At 38.3% G+C, this 22,902-nt stretch overlaps 1 protein-coding gene across 2 annotated transcripts in view; it reads right to left on the reverse strand.

Moving 5' to 3' along the window:
* Positions 1-22,902, reverse strand: part of XPOT (exportin for tRNA) — a 47,348-nt gene that overhangs the window by 1,876 nt on the left and 22,570 nt on the right. For both annotated transcript variants that reach the window (XM_046012187.1, XM_046012188.1), the window contains exons 10-24: positions 22,527-22,565; positions 22,333-22,395; positions 21,248-21,372; positions 20,421-20,565; positions 20,152-20,271; positions 19,697-19,791; positions 19,060-19,129; positions 16,661-16,899; positions 14,810-15,095; positions 13,509-13,698; positions 9,394-9,510; positions 9,095-9,210; positions 8,373-8,420; positions 4,958-5,029; positions 2,099-2,155 (exon numbers count right to left, since the gene is read on the reverse strand). In XM_046012187.1, the coding sequence (XP_045868143.1) occupies positions 2,099-2,155; positions 4,958-5,029; positions 8,373-8,420; positions 9,095-9,210; positions 9,394-9,510; positions 13,509-13,698; positions 14,810-15,095; positions 16,661-16,899; positions 19,060-19,129; positions 19,697-19,791; positions 20,152-20,271; positions 20,421-20,565; positions 21,248-21,372; positions 22,333-22,395; positions 22,527-22,565 (1,782 nt within the window). The remainder of the gene's footprint in view (positions 1-2,098; positions 2,156-4,957; positions 5,030-8,372; positions 8,421-9,094; positions 9,211-9,393; positions 9,511-13,508; positions 13,699-14,809; positions 15,096-16,660; positions 16,900-19,059; positions 19,130-19,696; positions 19,792-20,151; positions 20,272-20,420; positions 20,566-21,247; positions 21,373-22,332; positions 22,396-22,526; positions 22,566-22,902) is intronic.

The raw sequence follows: 22,902 nt of genomic DNA on the forward strand, positions 1-22,902 counted from the left end.
TGAATTTTAGAGGACTGTTCAGGGTTTTCCAACAGCTCAGCTTGGCTACAAGGGAAGGGATATCGGCACGAGAGAACCCAACTCCACACCAGAGCAGCAGCAGTGGAGACAGAGAGCAAGTTCAGAGTGAGGAGAGAATCGGCAAGATCTAAGGATCGATCACATCTAAAGAGTAGGCACAAAAGATGGAACTGCACGTTCCCAAAAACAAGAATAGTGCTATCCTGGAAAAAAAACTGAAAAAAAGTTGGGCTTGGGAGGAAGACTTTATAAACACAGCTGGATGAATTACTGTGTTTGAAGCACAAGCCTGCAACACTGTACCTGGATCGGCTGTTACAGATCCCTTTAATAGAAAGTTACAATTTTTGTGAGTCCTTTCACCAGCTGGATCAGTTATATAACAGATGTCACCTCCACAGGCACTTCGCTTTTATAGGGAAATGGCAGTGGGGACCGTTCCCAATCTTAAACAGTACCTTCTAATCTTCTTCTCACAAACTCCCATCAGTTTAAGCTGACAAACTACTCCCAGGGAAAAAATGGACAAGGACAGATGTTACAGAAGCAAAGTTAAGGAGAACACACACTTACTTCCTCAGCAAAGGCCCTGACTTATCAATTTTACTGAATGCCTTAGACAAAAGAACCAGGTGGTTATTCATTAAGTCACCTGCTACTAATATATTTAGCATAGTGTTTTGTCCTCAAATTTGTTGAATGAGGGTAATACAAACAAAAAACAGTTCTTCATCTTGTCACACTGCAATTTTATTTCCAGCTCTTTATCAGCAAGGAAAGTAACTCATATGGTTATTTGCAGCAGTTAGCATAGTACCTGTTACATAAAAAGCCAACATGGAGTAATGAATGACTACCTGGGTGAAAGCAAGACAGTTCTGCCTCACGGATTTAAATTGTAAATTTGAATACCTCGAGAGGTTTTATTTTATTCATTTACTGACTGATTTTATTTATTTATTTATTTGACAGAGAGCACAAGACAGCAGGCAGAGGGAGATGGAGAAGGAGGCTCTCCACTGAGCAGGGAGCCCAATGCGGGGCTTGATCCCAGCACCCTGGGACCATGACCTGAGCTGGATGCAGACCCTCAACCGACTGAGCCACCCAGGCACCTGAACCTGGAGAGTTTTTTTTTTTTTAATTCACTCAATTTATGGGGCTCCTGGGTAGCTCAGTTGGTTAAGTATCCAACTCTTGGTTTTGGCTCAGGTCATGATTTCAGGGTTGTGAGATCAAGTCTGGATCAGGCTCCAAGCTGAGTGCAGAGTCTGCTGAAGATTCTTTCCCTTCCTTTACCCTCCCACTCTGCTCCTCCCCCGTGTGCTCTCCTGAAATATTTAAAATAAAAAATCTGTTCAATTTATGAATGTAAAGAGCCTTGATTGCTCAATCTGAGGATTCTTTCTGTCCGTTTTATAATTCAAAAGTTTCAAAAACAGGATATAACCAAGTAACTCATACTTCTGTTTTTATATTTTTAGTTTCTTTCTTTCAACTCAATATGGGCACATGTTCTCTCTCTCTTTTTTTTAAAAGATTTTATTTATTTATTTGACACACAGAGAGAGATCACAAGTAAGCAGAGAGGCAGATAGAGAGAGTGGGGAAGCAGGCTCCCTGCTGAGCAGAGAGCCCGATGAGGGGCTCTATCCCAGGACCCCTGGCATCATGACCTGAGCCGAAGGTAGAACCTCAATGACTGAGCCACCCAGGCACCCTAGGCACATGTTCTTAAACAGTACTTGCTGTCTCAATCCTGTACTTCCTACTTAATTACATTACAAACTGTAAAAGGAAATTGACTCTCATTTTCATAGTATGTTCAAGCATGTACACAGTATGCTTACCTCACTTTTTATGATCTAAGAACTCAGTTGAAAGGGGCTTTATAGAAAACTCTAACATATAACATTTAAAACTACAGATTTTTATAAGCAGGTTTTAGAAGACATCCCCAAATAAGTAATGATTGGTAAGGCTGCAGTAGGACACAGTATCCTGTAATATGTATTCTCTCTCCTCTCTAAAATATTACCTGATGGTATGAAGATATATAAGTTTTCCAAATACCTACCTTTAAGTAATTTTTAAAAACTTTAGCATCAGGCTGTTGAAGCGCTTGACAAAACTCCTGAGGGGCCGAGATAGGAGGAGAGAAAGAGAATGAATCTCATTGTATTAAATTCACTGTAATTCAAATCCAGTTTTCTTTTTTGAATTGTGTTTAAAAAAACAACAAAACATATAACTGAACATCTTAATCACTTTTTTTTTATTTGACACAGAGAGAGAAATCACAAATAGGCAGAAAGGCAGGCAGAGAGAGAGGGGGAAGCGGGCTCCCTGCTGAGGAGAAAGCCAGATGCGGGGCTCAATCCCAGGATCCTGAGATCATGACCTGAGCCAAAGGCAGAGGCTTAACCCACTGAGCCATCCAGGTGTCCCTTAACCACTGTTTTTGTATGTATAGTACACTAGTATTAACTACATACATAGTGTTGTGCAATAGACCTCTAGAACTTTTCACCTTGTAAAACTGAAACTATACCCAATGACCATCAATTCCCCCTCCCCCTGCAAACCCCTGGCCACCACCATTCTACTTTCTGTTCCTAAGGGTTGGACTACTTTAGATATTCCATTTAGGTGGAATTACACAATATCTCTCTTTCCGTGACTGGCTTATTTCATTTAGCATAATGTCCTCAATGTTCATTCATGTTGTAGCAAGTGAGAAGATGTCTTTTAAGGCTGAATAATATTCCATTGTATGTATATACTACATTTTACTTACCCATTCATCTGTCAAAAGGCATTTAAGTTGCTTTAAATCTACAGTAGTAGTATGATAACTTATCAAAGTCAACTAGAACAGCTCCTCACCAAAAAAGGTTCTATGGCATTTTCAAATGTAATACTTTTCAGATACAGGTTGCTTTCACTTTTGAGAGCATGGCTCTCCTAAATAAGGTTGACTCTTGCCTGAGAAGAACGGAACAAAAACTACATTGCTCTGACTGTTCTCACCTAGTAAAAGTGGTAACTGAACAGAGACTGACCCAAAGAAAAAGAGGTTAAGTCTAATAGAATTCTGCTAACAGTGTTGTCAGAAGGCATATGAAAAAAGGAAAACTGGGGATGCTTATTTTTTATAGATTATTAGAAATATAATTTTTTTTAAAGATTATTTATTTATTTGACGAGATCACAAGTAGGCAGAGAGGCAGTCAGAGAGAAGAGGAAGCAGGCTCCCTGCTGAGCAGAGAGCCCGATGTGGGGCTCGATCCCAGGACCCTGGGATCATGACCTGAGCCGAAGGCAGAGGCTTTAACCCACTGAGCCACCCAGGCACCCCAGACAGAAATATAATTTTGCTTAACAATCTGGTATATTTCTATTTTTGATGGGCAATAAGATCATTGAGTAATTAGCAATTTATTGCTTTCATTAAAACATTACCTTCCTTATGTAACAATAGCTGAGAAAATTCATTAATACCTTCAAAGATGGTATGTCATGAAATAAGAGATCATAAATTCATTAAAAATGAGCTTTATGATAAATCTTATGCAAGATCTATCCTATTTTTCATTCAATTTTTTCATTGTCTTTCACTAAATGTCATAAAAACTTTAAAAACACTATTGGTGAAGAAACAATTCCTAGAATCTGATGAAGAGATTTGTAATCAAAACTTTGATACCTCAATTAGATCTATGTGCTGTTGGACAAGTCTAGGTAACTATATGCCAAGAAAATCACCAAATGCCATTAAAAAAATTACTCTGCAATAGTGTAAAAATGTAAGATTGCTTTCCAGATACTTCACAATATAGTTTCAGTTTTAGAAAGTAAGCACTGATAAGCTTCGCATATGTAAAATAAACTACCTAGCACAAATCTTCTCAATAGGTTTGTGTGTTGTAGTGCCCTTTGGCAATCTGGGGAGCCTACTGGACTCTTTATAGAATGCTTTTTAAAATTTATAATTTACAATATAAGGGATTAAAAAAGAAACTTTGGTTATCAAAATGATTATTAAAAATTTTTTGATATGTGTTGGAATAATACTATTACTGACTGACTCGGATAGCAAGGTCTAGTGGTGTATCTTCAGAACTCATTTCAATATACTGAAGTATAAATAGTATTGTGAGATTCCTAGAACAACTAATGTGACACAAAAACAGCTGTGATTTCTACTGGTGACAAAGTCACAGGCAATGTGAATGCTACTGTGATTTGTGATTTGTCACCTACACAATGGTAGGAAATTAAACTTTTGGTTAAAGGTTAGTAAAAATATAATTTTTTATATATAAAAATATAATTTTCTCCCATTCAATTTCATGTTCCCCTGAAGTTTGAACTCTGTGATCTGTAAATAGTGAAACATCAAGCTAAATGCAGTTTAACTTTCTTTTAAAAAAAAAATTTTTTTAAAAGGTTTTATTTATTCATTTGACAGAGAGAGAGTGCACAAGTAGGCAGAGAGGCAGGCAGAGAGAGGGGGAAGCAGGCTCCCTGCTGAGCAGAGAGCCTGATGCAGGGCTTGATCCCAGGACCCCGAGACTATGACCTGAGCTGAAAGCAGAGGCTCAACCTACTGAGCCGCCCAGGTGCCCCGCAGTTTAACTTTCTTGAATCAGTATTTAGGCTGAACTACACAGTCTTATTTCTTTAATTGAATTAAGAGGCATCGGGCGCCTGGGTGGCTCAGTGGTTTAAGCCGCTGCCTTCGGCTCAGGTCATGATCTCAGGGTCCTGGGATCGAGTCCCACATCGGGCTCTCTGCTCGGCAGGGAGCCTGCTTCCCTCTCACTCTCTCTGCCTGCCTCTCTGCCTACTTGTGATCTCTCTCTGTCCAATAAATAAATAAAATCTTAAAAAAAAAAAAAAAAAAAAGAGGCATGTCTGCTCTGACAGCTCTTACCTGAATTATTTCTGGAGCTACTTGCAAGGAAGGCAGATATTCTTGTTGAAGATACTGAACACATTCTGGGCCCTGAAAACCAAAAGATAATTATAACTGAATTATCTTGATATTAATGATGCATAAAAAGAAGTTAGAATGATACATGTATATGTCAAAAACAGTATGGTACTGTGATTAAGAATATAGTCTGGGGGCGCCTCAGTGGCTCAGTGGGTTAAGCATCTGCCTTTGACTTGGGTCATGATCCTGGGATCCTGGGATGGAGCCCTCCATTGGGCTTCCTGCTCAGAGGGGGCCTGCTTTGCCCCCTCCCTCTGCTGCTCCCCCTGCTTGTGCTATCAAATAAATATATAAAATCTTATAAAAGAAGAATATAGTCTGGAGTCAGACTGCTTTGGTTTGAGGCTTGACTGGGCAAAATTTCTGGTAACTCGAGGTTACTTAACCTGAGTCTCAGTTTCCCCATCCGAAAAATGGAGTTATTGTGAGGAGTGGATAAGTTAAGAAATATAAATAAGAAATATAAGTATTTTAGAATAGTGCTTAGCATTCACTGCATGTTAACATTACTTAGCATTATATCTATATATATATATAGATATTTTTTTTGCTCCATTTCACTGCAAAATGCAAGTTATTTCCCCACCCCCCGCCCCTTCTCTCTTTTTTAAAGTAAGCCCTACAGCCACTGTGGGGCTTGAACTCACAGCCCCAAGATCAAGAGTTGCATGTTCTACCGACTGAGCCAGCCAGGTGCCTTTCATCTTTTTCTTCAGTGTACTCTCCTATATTTAGAGCCCATGCATTGCCCATCACCTCATATAACCCCACTGTTCTCACTTAAAAATGGAGTGTTGTTGTTGTTTTTTTAAATCAGGAAAAGTAAACGTGTACCTCAAGAGAAAATCAGTCAAATGAATAAATGAGAAAATAGAACCAAGGGAAACATTTTCAAATAGAATATTCTGTTTGAGTCAATTCTGTGTGCCTAAATTAGAGCTTCCAAAAACCAGACAAGTATTTCGGAATTACAAATACCATTCTCACTGTTTCTATTCATTCTTCATCCTCCTTGATTTTCCTTTTTTAAAGGACTTTATTTTTAAATAATCTCTACACCCAAATGGGGCTCAAACTCACAATCTCATGATTAAGAGCTACATGCTTCACCAACTAAGCCAGCCAGGTGCCCCCCCCTCGACTTTCTAGCATCCTCTCTTAGCATTCATACCTCTGGTTACACTTCTAGCTTTCTCTTAACTCTTGCTTTAGCCAGGGTTTTTTTCTATTCTGGTCTTAGTCTCATTCGTTCCTACCACTTTGCATTGACTATATACTGTTGGACTCCAAAATCAGTATTTAGTTCTAACTGCTTCAGACCCATATTCCAAACTGCTCTCTGAATCTGCTTCAAGCTATCCTCAATTATAACCCTAGTGCCCACTGACTTCACAACTTTTCATATATGACACAAGGCTTTTTACCACCTAGTCCTATTTTACTTTTTAGCTATGACTTTTACCTCCCTACTTTAGCTAAACAGGATAATTCTATTATTTTCTATCAAATCTACAAGGCAACGTCTGCTCTATCTTCATATACCTGCTTAACTTTGCCCAGAATGCCAGCTCCTCCTCCTCTCAGTCCAATGAATCTACATGTGTCCTAAAGCCTATCAAAAAACAAAACCAAGGGACACCTGGGTGGCTCAGCTGGTTAAGCCGCTGCCTTCGGCTCAGGTCATGATCCCAGGGTCCTAGGATCGAGTCCCGAATTAGGCTCCCTGCTCAGCAGGGAGCCTGGTTCCCTCTCTGCCTCTGCCTGCTTGTGTGCTCTCTCTGACAAACAAATAAAACCTTAAAAAAAAAAAAAACACAACGAAACCGAGACTACTTTTTTATTTTAAAATTTTTAAGAATTATTTTGACAGACAGAGATCACAAGTAGGCAGAGAGGCAGGCAGAGAGAAAGGAGGAAGCAGGCTCCCCACGGAGCAGAGAGCCCGATGTGGGGCTCGATCCGTGGGGAGCCTGCTTCCTCCTGATCCCTGGGTTCAGGACCTGAGCCAAAGGCAGAGGCTTTAACCCACTGAGCCACCCAGGCGCCCCAATCAAGATTACTTCTATCCTATGGCTTTCTCATATTGCCATCAGAGCCAAATTACTTGCTCATCTTTAGTCTCACAATATTACATTTAATATAGATGTATTAATTTATTTCTATTCAAGTACTTAACCTACTGAGTTATTTACACAGTGTATCTCCTGATTCTAAGTCCTAAAAATATTGGGGGACTTTTAAACTTAACTCATCTTTAGACAGCTCCCCTGCTACACCCGCCCCCCCCCCCACCTAGTCCCACATACTCTTCACCCTAGCATACAGCAGGCCTAGAGAAATTACTGCAGAAATGAAAACCCTCCAAATCTGTATCAGAATCAAAAACTCAAGTTCAAATGAGGGAGTGGACTGCGTGGAGACTGGTGAATACTTTTTTGAGGGGTGGGGGAAAGCTGCTCTGTGGGAATGCCAGTTCTTTGTTGGCATCCTGGCTTTGAGAAGGTTGGAGACCGGAATTATTCTTTTTAAAAGAAGTATCTGATTTTTATTTTAAAAATTTTATTATTTTTTTAAGTAGCCTCCATGCCCAACAGGAGGCTCAAACTCATAATCCTGAAATCAGGAGCTGCATGCTCCACTGAATGAGCCAGCCGGGCACCTTAGTACTTGATTTTTAAATGTTGACAATCAATTCATGTTACTAAAATATATTGTACCAGGTAAACAAGTCACCAACTGGATTTAGCCCGGAATCACTTAAAATTTTACAAATGATTAGACTGACAAGGAGAACAAAACTTTCTAAAGTAGTGAAGAACTCTAACCATTTATAATACTTAAGAATTTGGAGAAATCTGGGCGCCTGGGTGGCTCAGTGGTTTAGGCCGCTGCCTTCGGCTCAGGTCATGATCTCAGGGTCCTGGGATCGAGTCCCACATCGGGCTCTCTGCTCGGCAGGGAGCCTGCTTCCCTCTCACTCTCTTTGCCTGCCTCTCTACCTACTTATGATCTCTCTCTGTCAAATAAATAAATAAAATCTTTAAAAAAAAAAAAGAATTTGGAGAAATCTGGCTGTGAAAAGCCAACTAAGTCATGAAACATGGATCTTTTTACAATTTTTCACATTATTTGTCAAACCAAAACAAACATACATTTTAAACTTCTTGTTACCTAAAACATAAAGGATAGTAATAGATACCATTACTTTCATTCAACCTCTTCCCCACCTTCAAAAAAGAACTAAATCAACATTTTACAAAAGATATAGTAACAAGACAAGTCAAATACAACTAAAACCATAACAAATCTCCACGTATGATGAAAACAAAGGGTCACACAATACAAGGCTTACCCGTTTGAGATGAATTGTTTTCAATGTCACCGCACACTCAGATAAAGCCTATGAAAAACAAGTGTGAGTATTTTAATACACTTCATTTTTGGTTACTGATCCCACTTGTCTCTTTATTTCCCTGTCCACTGCTCTTTAAAAATTACTCCCAAACAAGGGACAGAGGAAGGAAAGTGATTGGCATATGGAATAAGTGGGTTGGATAGGAAAAGGAAAAAAATTTTAAAATGCTGTCTTAATGCACCAGCGTATCAAATCATAAAATCTAGGTTTTACATAAATGAGGAATGGATTCTCCCTGACATCAGTATTCTGAAAATGAGATTAGGGAAACTACTGTCCAAGCAAAAGAAAGTTACTCTTAATGGTTAGGAAAAAACCATTGTGTACAAGGTTTAGAATTTGAAAGTAGTAGAAAACTAATAACTCAATCAAGTTTTAATAAGTGCTTACTTCATGTACACTTTCAAGGTCCTAGAAAAAGGAGTTGGAGGCTGTTCAGGTTGAAGGAGCTGGATTTTACATATGAAACTTTAGTATCAGGATTCAGTAAGAATATACAAAAGGTTGAGAAAATATCAACCTTTTAAAAATGAATCCTAATTTGAAATTAATTAAAAATAATGGCAATGAGACTAATATAGTCAGCCTGGCATTAAAGAAATTGTGAGTTAGAATACACAAGATGTACACAAGGTAAACAAAGATTCCTAGGTGCTTACCAACACAGTTTGTGCATCTGCCAGGTCAAAGGTTTGTTTTAAAGGTGCTAGGAAACATGCGGGGACAATGTGCTTATAAACAAAATCAGCAAATCCCACTGGTCCATCTTTACCTCCTGTCAAGAGAATTCAAATTTTCATCTTGTATAAAAAGAAAGTCAATTAGTTATCACTGGGGACAGTTAGCTCCCAGCTCCTGTCTTATGTTAGAGCCAGGGTTCCATTTCATCTCTAAGGGTCTTAAGAAACAGGTTGTGGAATGAAGTTTTTTGTTTTTTTATTTTTTTAAATGCTCTTACCCCAGAGTTCTACCAACTTGGAGAGGATGATAAAACAGGTTTTCTGTGCAATTGGATCTGGATATTCAACTGCTCCTTGGATAACAGTCACTAGCACTCGTTCTACATTCTCTGCACCTGAAGAAAAATAAAAATTTGAGTTTAATCTTAAAATTTATTTTAGAGCATGAGTGAGGTTAGAGGAAGAATCTTCCAATAGACTTCCCACTGAGCAGAGAACCTGACATGGGGATCCATCCCACAACCCTGACATCATGACCTGAGCTGAAACCAAGGGTCCGACACTTAACAGACTGACTGAGATACCCAGAAGCCCTAAGCTTAATTTTAAAAACAACCTAGAGAGGCAACCTAAAGCGCTCTGTTGTTTCTTTTCTTGTAAAAGTTTTTATTTATTTATTTGAGAAAGAGAGAGAAATGGAGCAGGGGCAGGGCAGAGGCAGAAGCAAAGTCCCTTCTGAGCAGGGAGCCCAATATGGGGCTCAACCCCCGGACTCTAGGATCATAGAAGCTTAACTGACTGAGCCACCCAGGCGGCCCTCATTGTTTCTTTTAATTTTTATTTTTGGGTAATTTAACTAGCTTTTATTTTTATTTTTAAATTTAAATTTTTTTTTTTTAATTTACATTTTAGGTCATTAACACACAGTGCAATACTGGTTTCTGGAGTAGAATACAGTGATTCATCAACACACATACATACATACAACACTGAGTGCTCATAATAACGTTCCTTCCTTAATACCCATCTCCCATGTAAACCATCCCCCACCCCCCTTCCTCCATCAACCTTGTTTGTAATCTATAGTTGAGTCTTTTACAGCTTGTTTTGCTCTCTCCTTTCTTTTCCCCATTCCCATATGTTTTCTTTCTTAAATTCCACAAGAGTAAAAAAGAGAGTAAAAAAAGTATTTGTCTTTTTCTGACTTACTGCACTTGGCATAACACACTCTAGCTCCCACCCACGTCGTTGCAAAGAGCAAGATTTCATTTTTTGATAGCTAATATTCCATTGTATTTATCTGCCACACTTTTATCCCTTCATCAGTCCATGGACATTTGGGCTCTTTTGGTTTGGCTACTGTTAATAATGATGCTATAAACATCCAGGTGCACGTATCCCTTCAAATCTGTATTTCTGTATCCTCTGGGTAAATACCTAGTAGTGCAATTGTTGGGTCGTAGGATAGTTCTATTTTTAACTTGTTGAGGAACTTCCATACTCTTCTCCAGAATGGCTGCACGTTAACATTCCCACTAATAGTGCGAGAGTGTTTCCTTTTCTCCACATCCTTGCCAACATCTGTTGTTTCTTGGGTTAATTTTAGCCATCCTGACAGGTGTGAGATGGTAGCTCATCTGGTTTTGATTTGCATTTCCCTGATGATGAGAGATGTTGGGCAGCTTTGAATGTGTCTGTTAGCCATCTCCATGTCATTTTTAGAACAGTGTCTCTTCATGTCTTCTGCCCACTTCTTAACTTGGTTATTTGTTCTGGGTGTTGAGCTTGATAAGTTCTTTATAGATTTTGAATACCATCCCTTTATCTAATAAAACATTTGCTAAGATCTTCTCCAACTCTGTCAGTTGTCTTTTGGTTTTGTTGACTATTTCCTTTTGCCATGCCGAAGCTTTTTATCTTGATGAAGATCCTTTTGTTTCCTTGCTTGTGATGATGCGTCTCGTAAGGAGTGGCTACCGCTGAGGTTAAAGAGGTTTCTGACTTGGTTCTCCTCTAGGATTTTGATGGTTTCCTGTCTCCTATTTGGGTCTTTTATCCATTCTGAATTTATTTTTGAGTATGATGTAGGAAGGTGGTCCAGTTTCCTTCTTCTGCATGTGGCTGTCTGGTTTTCCCAACACCATTTGTTGGAGAGACTGTCTTTTTTTTTGAGACTGTCTTTTTTCCATTGGATATTCTTTCCTGCTTTGTCAAAGATCAGTTGACCATATAGTTATGGGTTCATTTCTGGGATTTCTATTCTGTTCCATTGATCTAGGTGTCTGTTTTCATGCCAGTACTATACTATCTTGATGACTGCAGTTTTGTAATATAGCTGAAAATCTGGAATCCTGATACCTCCATCCAGGTTTTTCTTTTTCAGAATTGCTTTGGCTATTCAAGGTCTTTTGTGGTTCCATATAAATTTCAGGATTGTTTTTTATAACTCTGGAAAATACTGGTGGTATTTTGATGGAGACTGCATTGCATAGATTGCTTTGAGCAATATGGACATTTTAACAGTGTTTGTCTTCCAATTCATGAGCATGGAATGCTTTTCCATTTCTTTGTGTCCTCTTCAATTTCTTTCGTAAGTGTTTTATAGTTTTCAGAGTATAGATCTTTTACTTCTTTAGTTAGATTTATTCCTAGGTATCTTATTGTTTTTGATGCAATTGCAAATGGGATCGATTCCTTGATTTCTTTTTCTGCTGCTTTGTATTGGCATATAGAAATGCAACAGATTTCTACACATTGGTTTTATATCCTGTGACTTTGCTGAATTCCTGTATAAATTCCAGTAATTATTTGGTGGAGTCTTTTGGGTTTTCTACAGAGTATCATGTTATCTGCAAATAGTGTAAATTTGACTTCTTCCTTGCCAATCTGGATGCCTTTATTTTTTTTGGCCATGTGATTGCTGAGGCTAAGACTTCCAGGACTATGTTAAATGTGGTGAAAGCGGATATCCCTGTCTTGTTCCTGACCATGGGGGAAAGGCTCTGTTTTTCACCACCAAGGATGATATTAGCTGTGGATCTTTCATATATGGCCTTATGATGCTGAGGTATGTTACCTTTATCCCTACTTTGTTGAAGGTTTTGTTTTGTTTTTAAAGATTTTATTTATTCAGGGCACCTGAGTGGTTCAGTTGGTTAAGCGACTGCCTTCGGCTTGGGTCATGATTCTGGAGTCCCACGATCAGGTCCCGCAATGGGCTCCCTGCTCCACAGGGAGTCTGCTTCTCCCTCTGACCTTCTCCCCCTGTCATGCTCTCTGCCACTGTCTCTCAAAATAAAATAAATAAAAATCCTTAAAAAAAAAGATTTTATTTATTCATTTGAGAGAGTACAAGCAGGGGGAGAGACAGAGGGAGAAGCAGATTCCTGCTGAGCTGGAAGCCTGACATGGGCTTGATCCCAGGACCCGCAGATCATGACCCAAACTGAAGGCAGATGCCCAACCATCTGAGCCAGCCAGGTGCCCCTTGCTGAGGATTTTTAGCAGGAAAAGATGCTGTATTTTGTCAAATGCTTTCTCTGCATCTATTGACAGGATCATATAGTTCCTATCCTTTCTTTTATTAATATCATGTATCACACTGACTGACTTACAAATATTGAAACACCCCTGCAGCCTAGGAAGAAATCCTACTTGATCGTGGTGAATAATTCTTTAAATATACTGTTGGATTCAATTTACTAGTATTTTATTGAGAACTTCTGCTTCCATGTTCATCAGGGATACTGGCTCTATAATTCTCCTTTTTTTAGTGGGGTCTTTGGTTTTGGAATCAAGGTAATGCTGGGTTTGTAGAAGTTCTCACTTCATATAGTGTAACAAGACAAAACCATTTACAGAATTGATAAGATCCCTCAATTTTTATTAACCTGGATCTTAAACTTTAAGCATAAAACACTGAAAAGTAACTAGTCCCTTGTTATATTGCTCTCTGGATTTCTTACATAGCAAAATTCTCTATGTTGCTTAAAACAGTCCCATTTATTTTTCAATTAGCAACAATCGCACCTTGTATAAATCTCATTGGCTACAATACTGCCACTGCAAGAGCTAGTCCCATTTACTTTTAATTTCGAAATGGCAAACTGGCCAGTAAGATTCAACTGTCAGGTCAATGCTCACAAGCTGCCACCATGCTATTTATTCCACCAAGGAATCAATTAAAGAATACTGCCCTAGGAAAGAGGGAACTGAATACAAATTATTTTTAAGGTCCTCTACATGAAATTGATTCCCACCTTGATAATAATGAACTGTCACCCCAGGGTCAAACACAACCACTTTAAAAGTTCGGTATTTACTTCAACTAGCTCTTTCTCATATTGATGTACAACAGCAACAAGGCCTCAAGCAGATAATCTCAGCGTCCCACCTTGATTTGCTATGACTTCGCTCATTCCACTGCCTGTGACTGTTTGCAGGAAAGCAAAGTAACTCCTTCTCAACATTTGCTTCTCTAAAGCAGCAGACTGGTCATTTTCTTCTGCTGGTCGGAGCAATACCTCAAAAATTGCATGAAGTAGAGGCATGAACATTTGCTGTAAAAATGGAGATACCTGTATCTGAAGATAAAAAACAAAAATTACTATTTCAGAAATGTGAAAAATATTAATATGAAACTTAGAAAAACACATTTTACATAAAGCCTTTATGCAGAGTTTCTATTTAGGATATGTATTTACATAATTCTGTTGGCAAATATCAGTATCAGGACAAAAATCTGTTAAGCATATATACTATTTAAATCTTCAAAACTGTTAGTTCAACTCATTTCCTACAGTTAAAGACTCAGGTTAAAATAATAAAGATTCAGGGGCGCCTGGGTGGCTCAGTCATTAAGCATCTGCCTTTGGCTCAGGTCCTAACCCTAGGGTCCTGGGATCAAGTGCCTCATGAGGTTCCCTGCTCAGCAGGAAGCCTGCTTCTCCCTCCCCCGGCCTTGTGTTTGCTTCCTCGCTATCTCTCTGTCAAATAAGTAAAATCTCAAAAACAAACAAACAAACCCACAAAAATCCAGGAATTCAGATATATTTCACAACTGAATACTGCCGTGAATTATCAAGAAATGAATTCTATTACTAAATTACATGCAGAATTTATAAGACTGGGCTCTCAAGGCTTTATGTGCCTTGATACAAATTGCTTAACTTCTGTGTTTCAGTTTCTTCATCTATAAAATACAATGGTTCTCTCTAGGGCTATTAGGAGGATCAAATAAATAAATGTACAAAAAAAGGCTTAGAGCAGATTTTGAACAGAAAGCACTACATGTTAGCCATTTTTATTTGCCAGCTTATACTTGTTTTACATTTCCTTGTACAATAAAACTGACTTTAGCATACTGAATTAACTTCAAACTTCTGCTTGGGCACCCAAGGTTCAAGTTTTTATTTACCTCTAGACATTTTAGTACTCAATGGCATTTTCATTTGCTTTTCTAAAATAGCAGACTGTTTCTTCTGCACAGAGCAGATAAGGTTTGTTTTTATTCAAACATCCATTAAGCATGGCCTCTGTGTCAGGTAGTGTGTGAGACACTGGAGATGACAATAATATTTATGGTCTATGCCCTCAAGTGACTTCTATTAAAACAAAACAAAAAATGTGTCTAAAGATCAATATATCTAACTTGTAAGTCAGGAGATTCTCTGAGCTCTAAAAGGTCTGTGGTACCTTAAATTTGGCTGTAATCTGGTTGATAAGAGGAATGAACTCCTGGAGGTCTTTTGCTTCACAATCTTTGAGCATGTGTTCTGAGGCAGACGGGATGAATGGAAGAACTTCTTCCTCTAGGCAAATAATCATGCGATGAAGGAAAGTACGAACTCCACTTCTGAGAATATCCTTTTGCAAGGGACAACTGAGAGCTGGCAAGAATGTCTGTAAACAGTCCAGATAAACTTCGGAACAGCCACACTGTTTCACAGTCTGCTTGTTGCTGAAAGCTTTGCTGGTTCGGCTACACAAGCAAAATCAGGCAACTAGTTTTAACTTTTTGCTTTAATAAAAATTTTATGGAGTAATGAAAAATAATGCAGAGCTAATTACACATTTGACAAAACAAGAAGCCAATTGTTTACATTCTATGTCACGACTGCTTCCATCTTTAACTAATATGGCTATTTGTACTATTATTGCTTCCAGTTGCCATTCCAGAAAGGGTTCAAATTAAGTGAATGAGAGGTAATTGATAAAAGCCTTCTAATGAGAACCCACCTAAATGTTTTACTAAAATCCTACTGATAAAGTACGTAGAAAAAAAGGAAAAAAAAATCCACTGCAATGACTAGGCTGTACTAGACAATCTACAAACTCCTGATTTAAATTTAGTAAACAGGGGTGCCTGGGTGGCTCAGTGGGTTAAAGCCTCTGCCTTCGGCTCAGGTCATGATCCCGGAGTCCTGGGATCAAGCCCCACATCAGGCTCCCTGCTCAGCTGGGAGCCTGCTTCCCCCTCTATCTCTGCCTGCCTCTCTGCCTACTTGTGCTTTCTGACTGTCAAATAAATAAAATCTTTAAAAAAATAAATAAAATAAAAAAATAAATTTAGTAAACAATCTTTAGAATCAAGTTATTTATAAAACTTAACATTAGCTTTCGCACTGAAGTACTCTGTAGAACAATTTCTCTGTGCAGCTTCCAAACAGCAATCACTACAACTTTCATACTATTATTGTTTGCCAATAAAATATATGGGCTGAGAGAAAGAAGAGGCAGCTTAGGTAGTCTTCAGGACAAAATGAGAGAGCTAAAAAGAAGCCTCAACATTATCAGTACTGGGGTGCCTGGGTAGCTCAGTGGGTTAAAGCCTCTGCTTTCGGCTCAGGTCATGATCCCAGGGTCCTGGAATCAAGCCCCGCATCAGGCTCTCTGCTTGGCAGGGAGCCTGCTTCCCTTCTTCTCTCTCTGCCTGTCTCTCTGCCTACTTGTGATCTCTGTCTGTCAAATAAATAAATAAAAAATCTTAAAAAAAAAAAAAAAAGATTATCAGTACCAAGACTGATCCAAGATGTCCCAGTATGTCACTGTTCTATAAACTCTTTAGCCAGGGACACCTGAGTGGCTCAGTCAGTTAAGCATCTGTCTGCTTTTGGCTCAGGTCATGATCCCAGGGTCCTGGGATTGAGCCCTACATCAGGGTCCTTGCTCAGCAGACAGCCTGCTTCTCCCTCTGCCTGCTGCTCCTCACTGCTTGTGCTCTCTGACAAATATTCTTTTGAAAAACAAAAACAAAAAACTCTTCAGCTAATCCCCCAAACACATGAACAGTTTATACTAAAGAAGTCAGAGGAGTTAATGCTTCAAACAGTTGTCAAACCAGAAATGCATAATGTTAGGTGATCTATTCCCTTCTTCAGCTAAATCTTCTAATTCACTGGATTTAGAGAAGAAAGGTTTAGATAATTCTCTCCACAATTCGGTCTTTGAAATATGGGTGTGTATGCCCAATTCTAACAAATCCATTAAATGGTTCTTTGTGTGTATAGACACTCAATTTACAATTTTAATTATAATCACACTCACCTGGCAAATCCAACAGCATGGTTCAGACAGTCTGCTAGTGATGCCTGTCTTTCTTCATCTTGTGCCAGCATCAATTTTTCTAACAGAATTTTAAACTTCTCCATCAGTGGGGTCAACAGATTTCTCATTAAGGCTTGTTTCCGTTCAGCTGGATATTCACTATTAACAATTAGCACTCCAGCTGTCTCATAAATAAACAGTTGATCATCGCTGCTCAACAAAGACTGGTAACCATTCTCCTAGAAAGAAATTCAGTCCTATTGGTGTTTATCATTGTTCATTCAGTTCCTCTCATTCAAGCACAGTAATGCCCTCTATCAAAGCAGCTAAAGCATTTAAGTACCACTAGGACTATTACTGCTGTAGCAGTTGAGAAAACAAAGATAAAGGAGCTATATAAGGTAGTTAAAAAATTTATACTTAAAACCCTATTAAGCAGACAACATCCAGTAAACACAATTTGAATGAAGTCTTTTTATATACTAAAAGGAGATTACAGCCCTTGTTTATACGACTGGTATAAAAAACATGAAAAACTTCTAATATTGGTAAGATAACATGGCTAACAGGAATTTTTTTTTAAAGTAGGCTCCATGCCCAGCATGGAGCCCAACACAGGGCTTGAACTCACAACCTTGTGATCAAGATCTGAGCTGACATCAAGAGTCAGATGCTGGGGCACCTGGGTGGCTCAGTGGATTAAGCCGCTGCCTTCGGCTCAGGTCATGATCTCAGGGTCCTGGGATCGAGCCCCACATCGGGCTCTCTGCTCCGCAGGGAGCCTGCCTCCTCCTCTCTCTCTGCCTGCCTCTCTGCCTACTTGTGCTCTCTCTCTGTGTCAAATAAATAAATAAAATCTTAAAAAAAAAAAAAAAAAAAAAAAAGTCAGATGCTTAAGGGACTGAGCCACCCAGGTGCCTGAGGACTTTCTGAATGCCTAAGTCTTATAAGTCAGTGTGAACTGCCATGGAAAATAGGCATTAATCAAATGATACTTTAATATATAGGGTTCTGTAATATGCAAAGATAATTTAACCACATAATTCATTAGTAATCTTTAATGCAGTCTAATTATGTAATCACTATACCCTAAATACTGATATTTACTTAAAAAAGTTTTGTTTTTTTTTTTTTAAAGATTTTACTTATTTGACAGAAAGAGACACAGCGAGAGAGGGAACAAAAGCAGGGGGGAGTGGGAGAGGGAGAAGCTGGCTTCCTGCCCAGCAGGGAGCCCAATGTGGGGCTCGAACCCAGGACCCTGGGATCATGACCTGAGCTGAAGGCAGACGCTTAATGACTGAGCCATGCAGGCACCCCAAATAAAAGTATTTTTATGTTTAACATTTCTCAAGTGGCTGTTCCAATAGAAACTTTTATCAAAATGAAAAAAAAGGTCAATGTCAGTATATAAAAACATGTAGAAGTCAAAACATAGTTGGCTCAACTTAAATATTTCTTTCGAAATGAATACCAAAATATCGATCAGCATTTAAATTTTACCCAAAGCCTTAAGCTATCCCCCAAAACTCAATCTAATGCATTCACTTAGCAGGCTAATCACTTAGCCTGGCAGTCACTTAGAATGGCTAATATGATCTTATACTAAGTAGGAAATAATTTAGAAATTGAATTTTTCCTTCTCCATAAAATACTTCAACATTTAACAGAGGGCAGACCTTATCTTACTCAGCTAAATTTATCAGTCAGCTCCTTTCCATTTTTATTCTTTCTTTTTTTAAGATTTATTTATTTATTGGCAGGGGGAATAGAGAGAGAGGGAGAGAGAAACTCAAGCAAACTCTGTGCTGAGAGAAAAACCCAACTGGTGGGGTGGGGTGGGGGGGGCTTGAATCCATAAACCTGAGATCATGACCCAAGCAAAAACTGTTGGGGGCACCTGGGTGGCTCAGTGGGTTAAGCCTCTGCCTTCAGCTCAGGTCATGATCTCAGGGTCCTGGGATCAAGCCCCGCATCGGGCTCTCTGCTCACACGAGGCCTGCTTCCCTTCCCTCTCTCTGTCTGCCTCTTTGCCTACCTGTGATCTCTCTCTCTGTCAAATAAATAAATAAATAAAATCTTAAAAAAGAAAAACCTCTCTCTATGACAGAGAACTAAGTGTTGGACGCTTACCTGACTGTGCCACCCAGGTGCCCCTTAATTTTTATTAATTCTATTACTATGCTTTGTTTGCTAATATCAACAGAATCTTGGTAAAGAGAACTAACTAATCCCTCAACTCTGATGAGGGACCTAACAGAACTAACACAACCCCTCATCTTTGCCATCACCCCACATTAAGAAAACTGTTTACAAGGCATTAGCATTAAAGGCTAAAGGTAGGTGTGGCATCAATGATACTTGGGGGAAATCTGTAATTTGGAAAGATAGATACTTACAGGTGGAGAAAGCTCTAGTAAATCTTGTATTCTATTCAGAATATCCTCAATGAAAGGATTCATTTGTTTACTGAATAAAGGCAAAAAAGGAAAATCACAATTACATAAACCAGTGTGCTCAAAATACCAAATTGCCTTTTAAAGAGGATGGAACTAAAAAAAAGTTCAATTCTAAGCTAGCCAGATGTTATCATTAAGATAAGTTAGGATTTTTAAGAATTACAACCTTATAAGTCTAAGAACAAGGAGTTTTCATACCAAAAAAATGGTACTAGTAAGAAACACCACAAAACAGAAAGGTCAAAAAAATTTACTTCTAAGAAATATATTCTTTAGCATTTTAAATAAACCAGAGAGTAAGCCACAGCAATAAAACCATTAAATAAATAACTAATGTCATTAATGATGACAGGTGTTATATATAATAAAAATATGCAAACAACCATTTTGCAGTGATGAACATGGCTAATGAAAAGTAAAAGAAGTCGTAACATTAGGATACCAAGAAAGTAAACCTAACTAAAAAAACAAAACAAAACAAAAAACCAAATCTATCACAGGCTTTTAGAAAATAACATATAGGTCTTATTTAACAATCTTAAAAGCAAAAAGTAAACTGCTGACGTTTAGTACTTACTTCAGAGATTTGACAAATCTGGAAAACAGGTAAGCAGTTCTGCTCCGTACTTTTGCACTAGAATGCCGCAGACCCCTATGATCTAAGAAAGCCATCTAAAGAAAGAGAGACACTTTTACTTAAAATTTTTATTGGCATTGTCACAATGTATTTTTGTTCACATCAAATTTTACTTCTTAGCTCCTGGAAGACAGGAACCAGGTATATATAACACATAATCCCTGAGGACACCAAAAAGCCCTTGAGGACTTGTTTTAGATGACTTATTAAGCCAGAAACTGTCCATTTTAAAGAAATAGAGGAGGGGCTGGTTTCAGTATATTCAAGAGTTTCTCAGAGCTTTTGGCTCTGGGAAAAGTTATAAAGATAGAATCCTATCTGCTCATTAACTGAAATAAATCGAAAAACAAAAAACAGAAAGCCAACCCAGAAATGGAGAACAAATGTATACTTACTAATACACATGGAATGTGTTGAGGTTCAACTGTAAAAAACTTTTCATATCGAACAACAGTTTCGAAGAACTCCAATGTCACAGATGTATGCTGATAGGAACTAACTCCTGATGTTACCAACTGGGCAAGAAAAAGTTAAGAAATCTGTCCTTATTCATTGTAACATCAAAATGCCCCAGTATTAACAGATGCTAAATTAAAGAACTCCCACTAGCTTATAGTGAAAACAGAATATTATGTTCAAAATAAATTATCTGTAGTATACTTACAGTTCGCATCATATCCTGCAAAGCACTAGCTTTTGAAACATCACCTGAGAAGTGAGCACCATGAGACACTGGAAGAGCTTCTGCCAGCATATACAGCAATCTTATTGCTACTTCAACTTCCATAAAACGTGTCGTCTGCCAATTCCTACCAAAGAGAGTATATGTAAGAGATCTGAGAATAAGCATTTTCTATAACACTGACAAAAGTCTCTTTAAGAAGTCATAGCTATTATTAATTTTAACAGGCAACAAAATTCACATCACAAAAGCAGAAATAACTGATGTGATCCATTTTTGTTTACATTCCAAAGAGCAGTGTTACCCCACAAGGAGGATGATAAATGGAGATAACAATGATATGGATGGAGCTACAGTGTATCATGCTAAGGGAAATAAGCCAGTCAGAGAACAACAAATACCCTATGATTTCACTCATATGTGGAATTTAAGAAACAAAACAGATGAACCAAGAGGAAAAAGAGAGACAAACCAAAAAACAGACTCCATGACAGAGAACAAACAGATGGTTTCTAAAGGGGAGGTGGGTGGGGCGACGAGTCAAATACGTGATGGGGATTAAGAGTACACTTATGACGAGCAATAAACAACGTATAGAACTGCTGAAACACTACAATGCACACATAAAACTAATATAACACTACGTTAACTATACTGGAATTAAAAAGAAGAAGACAAATGCATTGGTTCAGAGATACAAAAAGATCTTAGTAAGTAACAAAGATTAGTTATGTGAATCATTTATTGTAGACCATATCACAGAGAAAAGGAAGGAGGTAGAATTGTTATAAAAACAGTAACAAACTTACTGCAGCGTAGAACTAAAAACTCGGCGCACAGAAGCCAGCAGTAACTCTGGTGAAACTTGAGCAAGCCTGTCCAACAGTAACTTCAGTTGTTTTCTATACTCTACAAACATGGCTTCATCTTCACCCTAAGATATATTTTAAAATTATTTTAAAACTTTTAAGACCCTAAAATTCATATACGTGGTTAGTTCTCATATAGTTTGCTGCGTTTCTAAATTTAATATGTACTTTTATTTTTTCATTAACATTTATTTACACAGGAAAACTTATTATGGTCAGTAGCCTTTCCTCTCCTGCCCACAAGGAAGCATTTCTGAACATAGCCCTAGATCTCAAAAGCCTAGAGCCAGAAACAGTATACACAGGCAGGAGGTTAAGGACAAGAATCTAGAGCCAGATGGGTTCACACTGGGCTTTATGATAACTTCACCACCTTACTCATACTCCTTGTATCTTGTAATACTCTATGAATGAGGATATATATATAAACAAGTCTGGTTCTTTGCAAGTGTGTAATGCTTTGGTTATCATCACCACTATCTTTTTATAGTCCAAGGTTTTGGAAAGCCTCGGGTGGGGAATTAAACACTTAGTGTGTTGCAAAACAGTATAAGCCATGCTTGAGTTGATAGAAAGCACCTGATGATGATCCTTGTACTTGAGGCTAAACTGGCAACCCTGGATGAGACTTATAAATGGAACAAGTCCAGAGAGTTGAGTGACTCATTCGTACTTTCCCACACACACTTAACAATCTGAAATCCACTGCCCAGGCCTCAAATGATCACTCTTATAATTACAAAGTGAAATGTGATCACCAATGACACTGTCAATATTTTACAAAGTTCAATGCTACAAAGTGTTTTAAAAAGGGACACAATATCAAAAAGGTATTTTTTGAAGGTATTATGAAGGCTTATGAAGCTTCTGTTAATTCCACCTAAGGTTGAGGTCAATGATAAACAAGTGATTATTAAAATACTTCTTACTTTAAAGCACTCTAAAATAATCAAAACTTAAAATGTTAACTTGAGATAAGTAAATAACGACTTAAAAATGAATTCTCCCTAATGTAAAATCCTTACCTCATTTTCAAAGTTATATTCTTCATCATAAGTCAGTTTTTTCATAACGGCCAACATGATTGCCTAAAATTAAGAATAAAATGTCTTTTGTCAGTTTCCTTTTATCGGATATATTTTGAAATTAAGCTGCATTTCAAGACAGACTGCAGATATGGATTCTGGTATCAGTTTATAAGCAAAAAGAAGTCAATTACCTCTACGTTAGCTTTTTGCTGATCCGAGAGCACTGGAAGCTGTTAAAAAGCAAGCAATAAGTTTATAAGGTTTCCTAAAGTCATACTTGCTTATTAAAATATTTTTAAGATTTTGTTTATTTATTTGAGAGGGAGCACAAGCAGGGTGGAGAGTGGGAGATGGGAGCATGAGATGCAGACTCCCTGCTGAGCAAGGTCAATCCCAAGACCCAAGGATCATGACTTGAGCCCAAGGCAGACTCTTAACTACGTGATCCACCCAAGCACTCCTCAAAATATTTTTCTAGGGGCGCCTGGGTGGCTCAGTGGGTTGAGCCGCTGCCTTCGGCTCAGGTCATGATCCCAGGGTTCTGGGATCGAGCCCCGCATCGGGCTC

Source organism: Meles meles, chromosome 7, assembly GCF_922984935.1.
Source record: "Meles meles chromosome 7, mMelMel3.1 paternal haplotype, whole genome shotgun sequence".
Classification (NCBI taxonomy): domain Eukaryota; kingdom Metazoa; phylum Chordata; class Mammalia; order Carnivora; family Mustelidae; genus Meles; species Meles meles.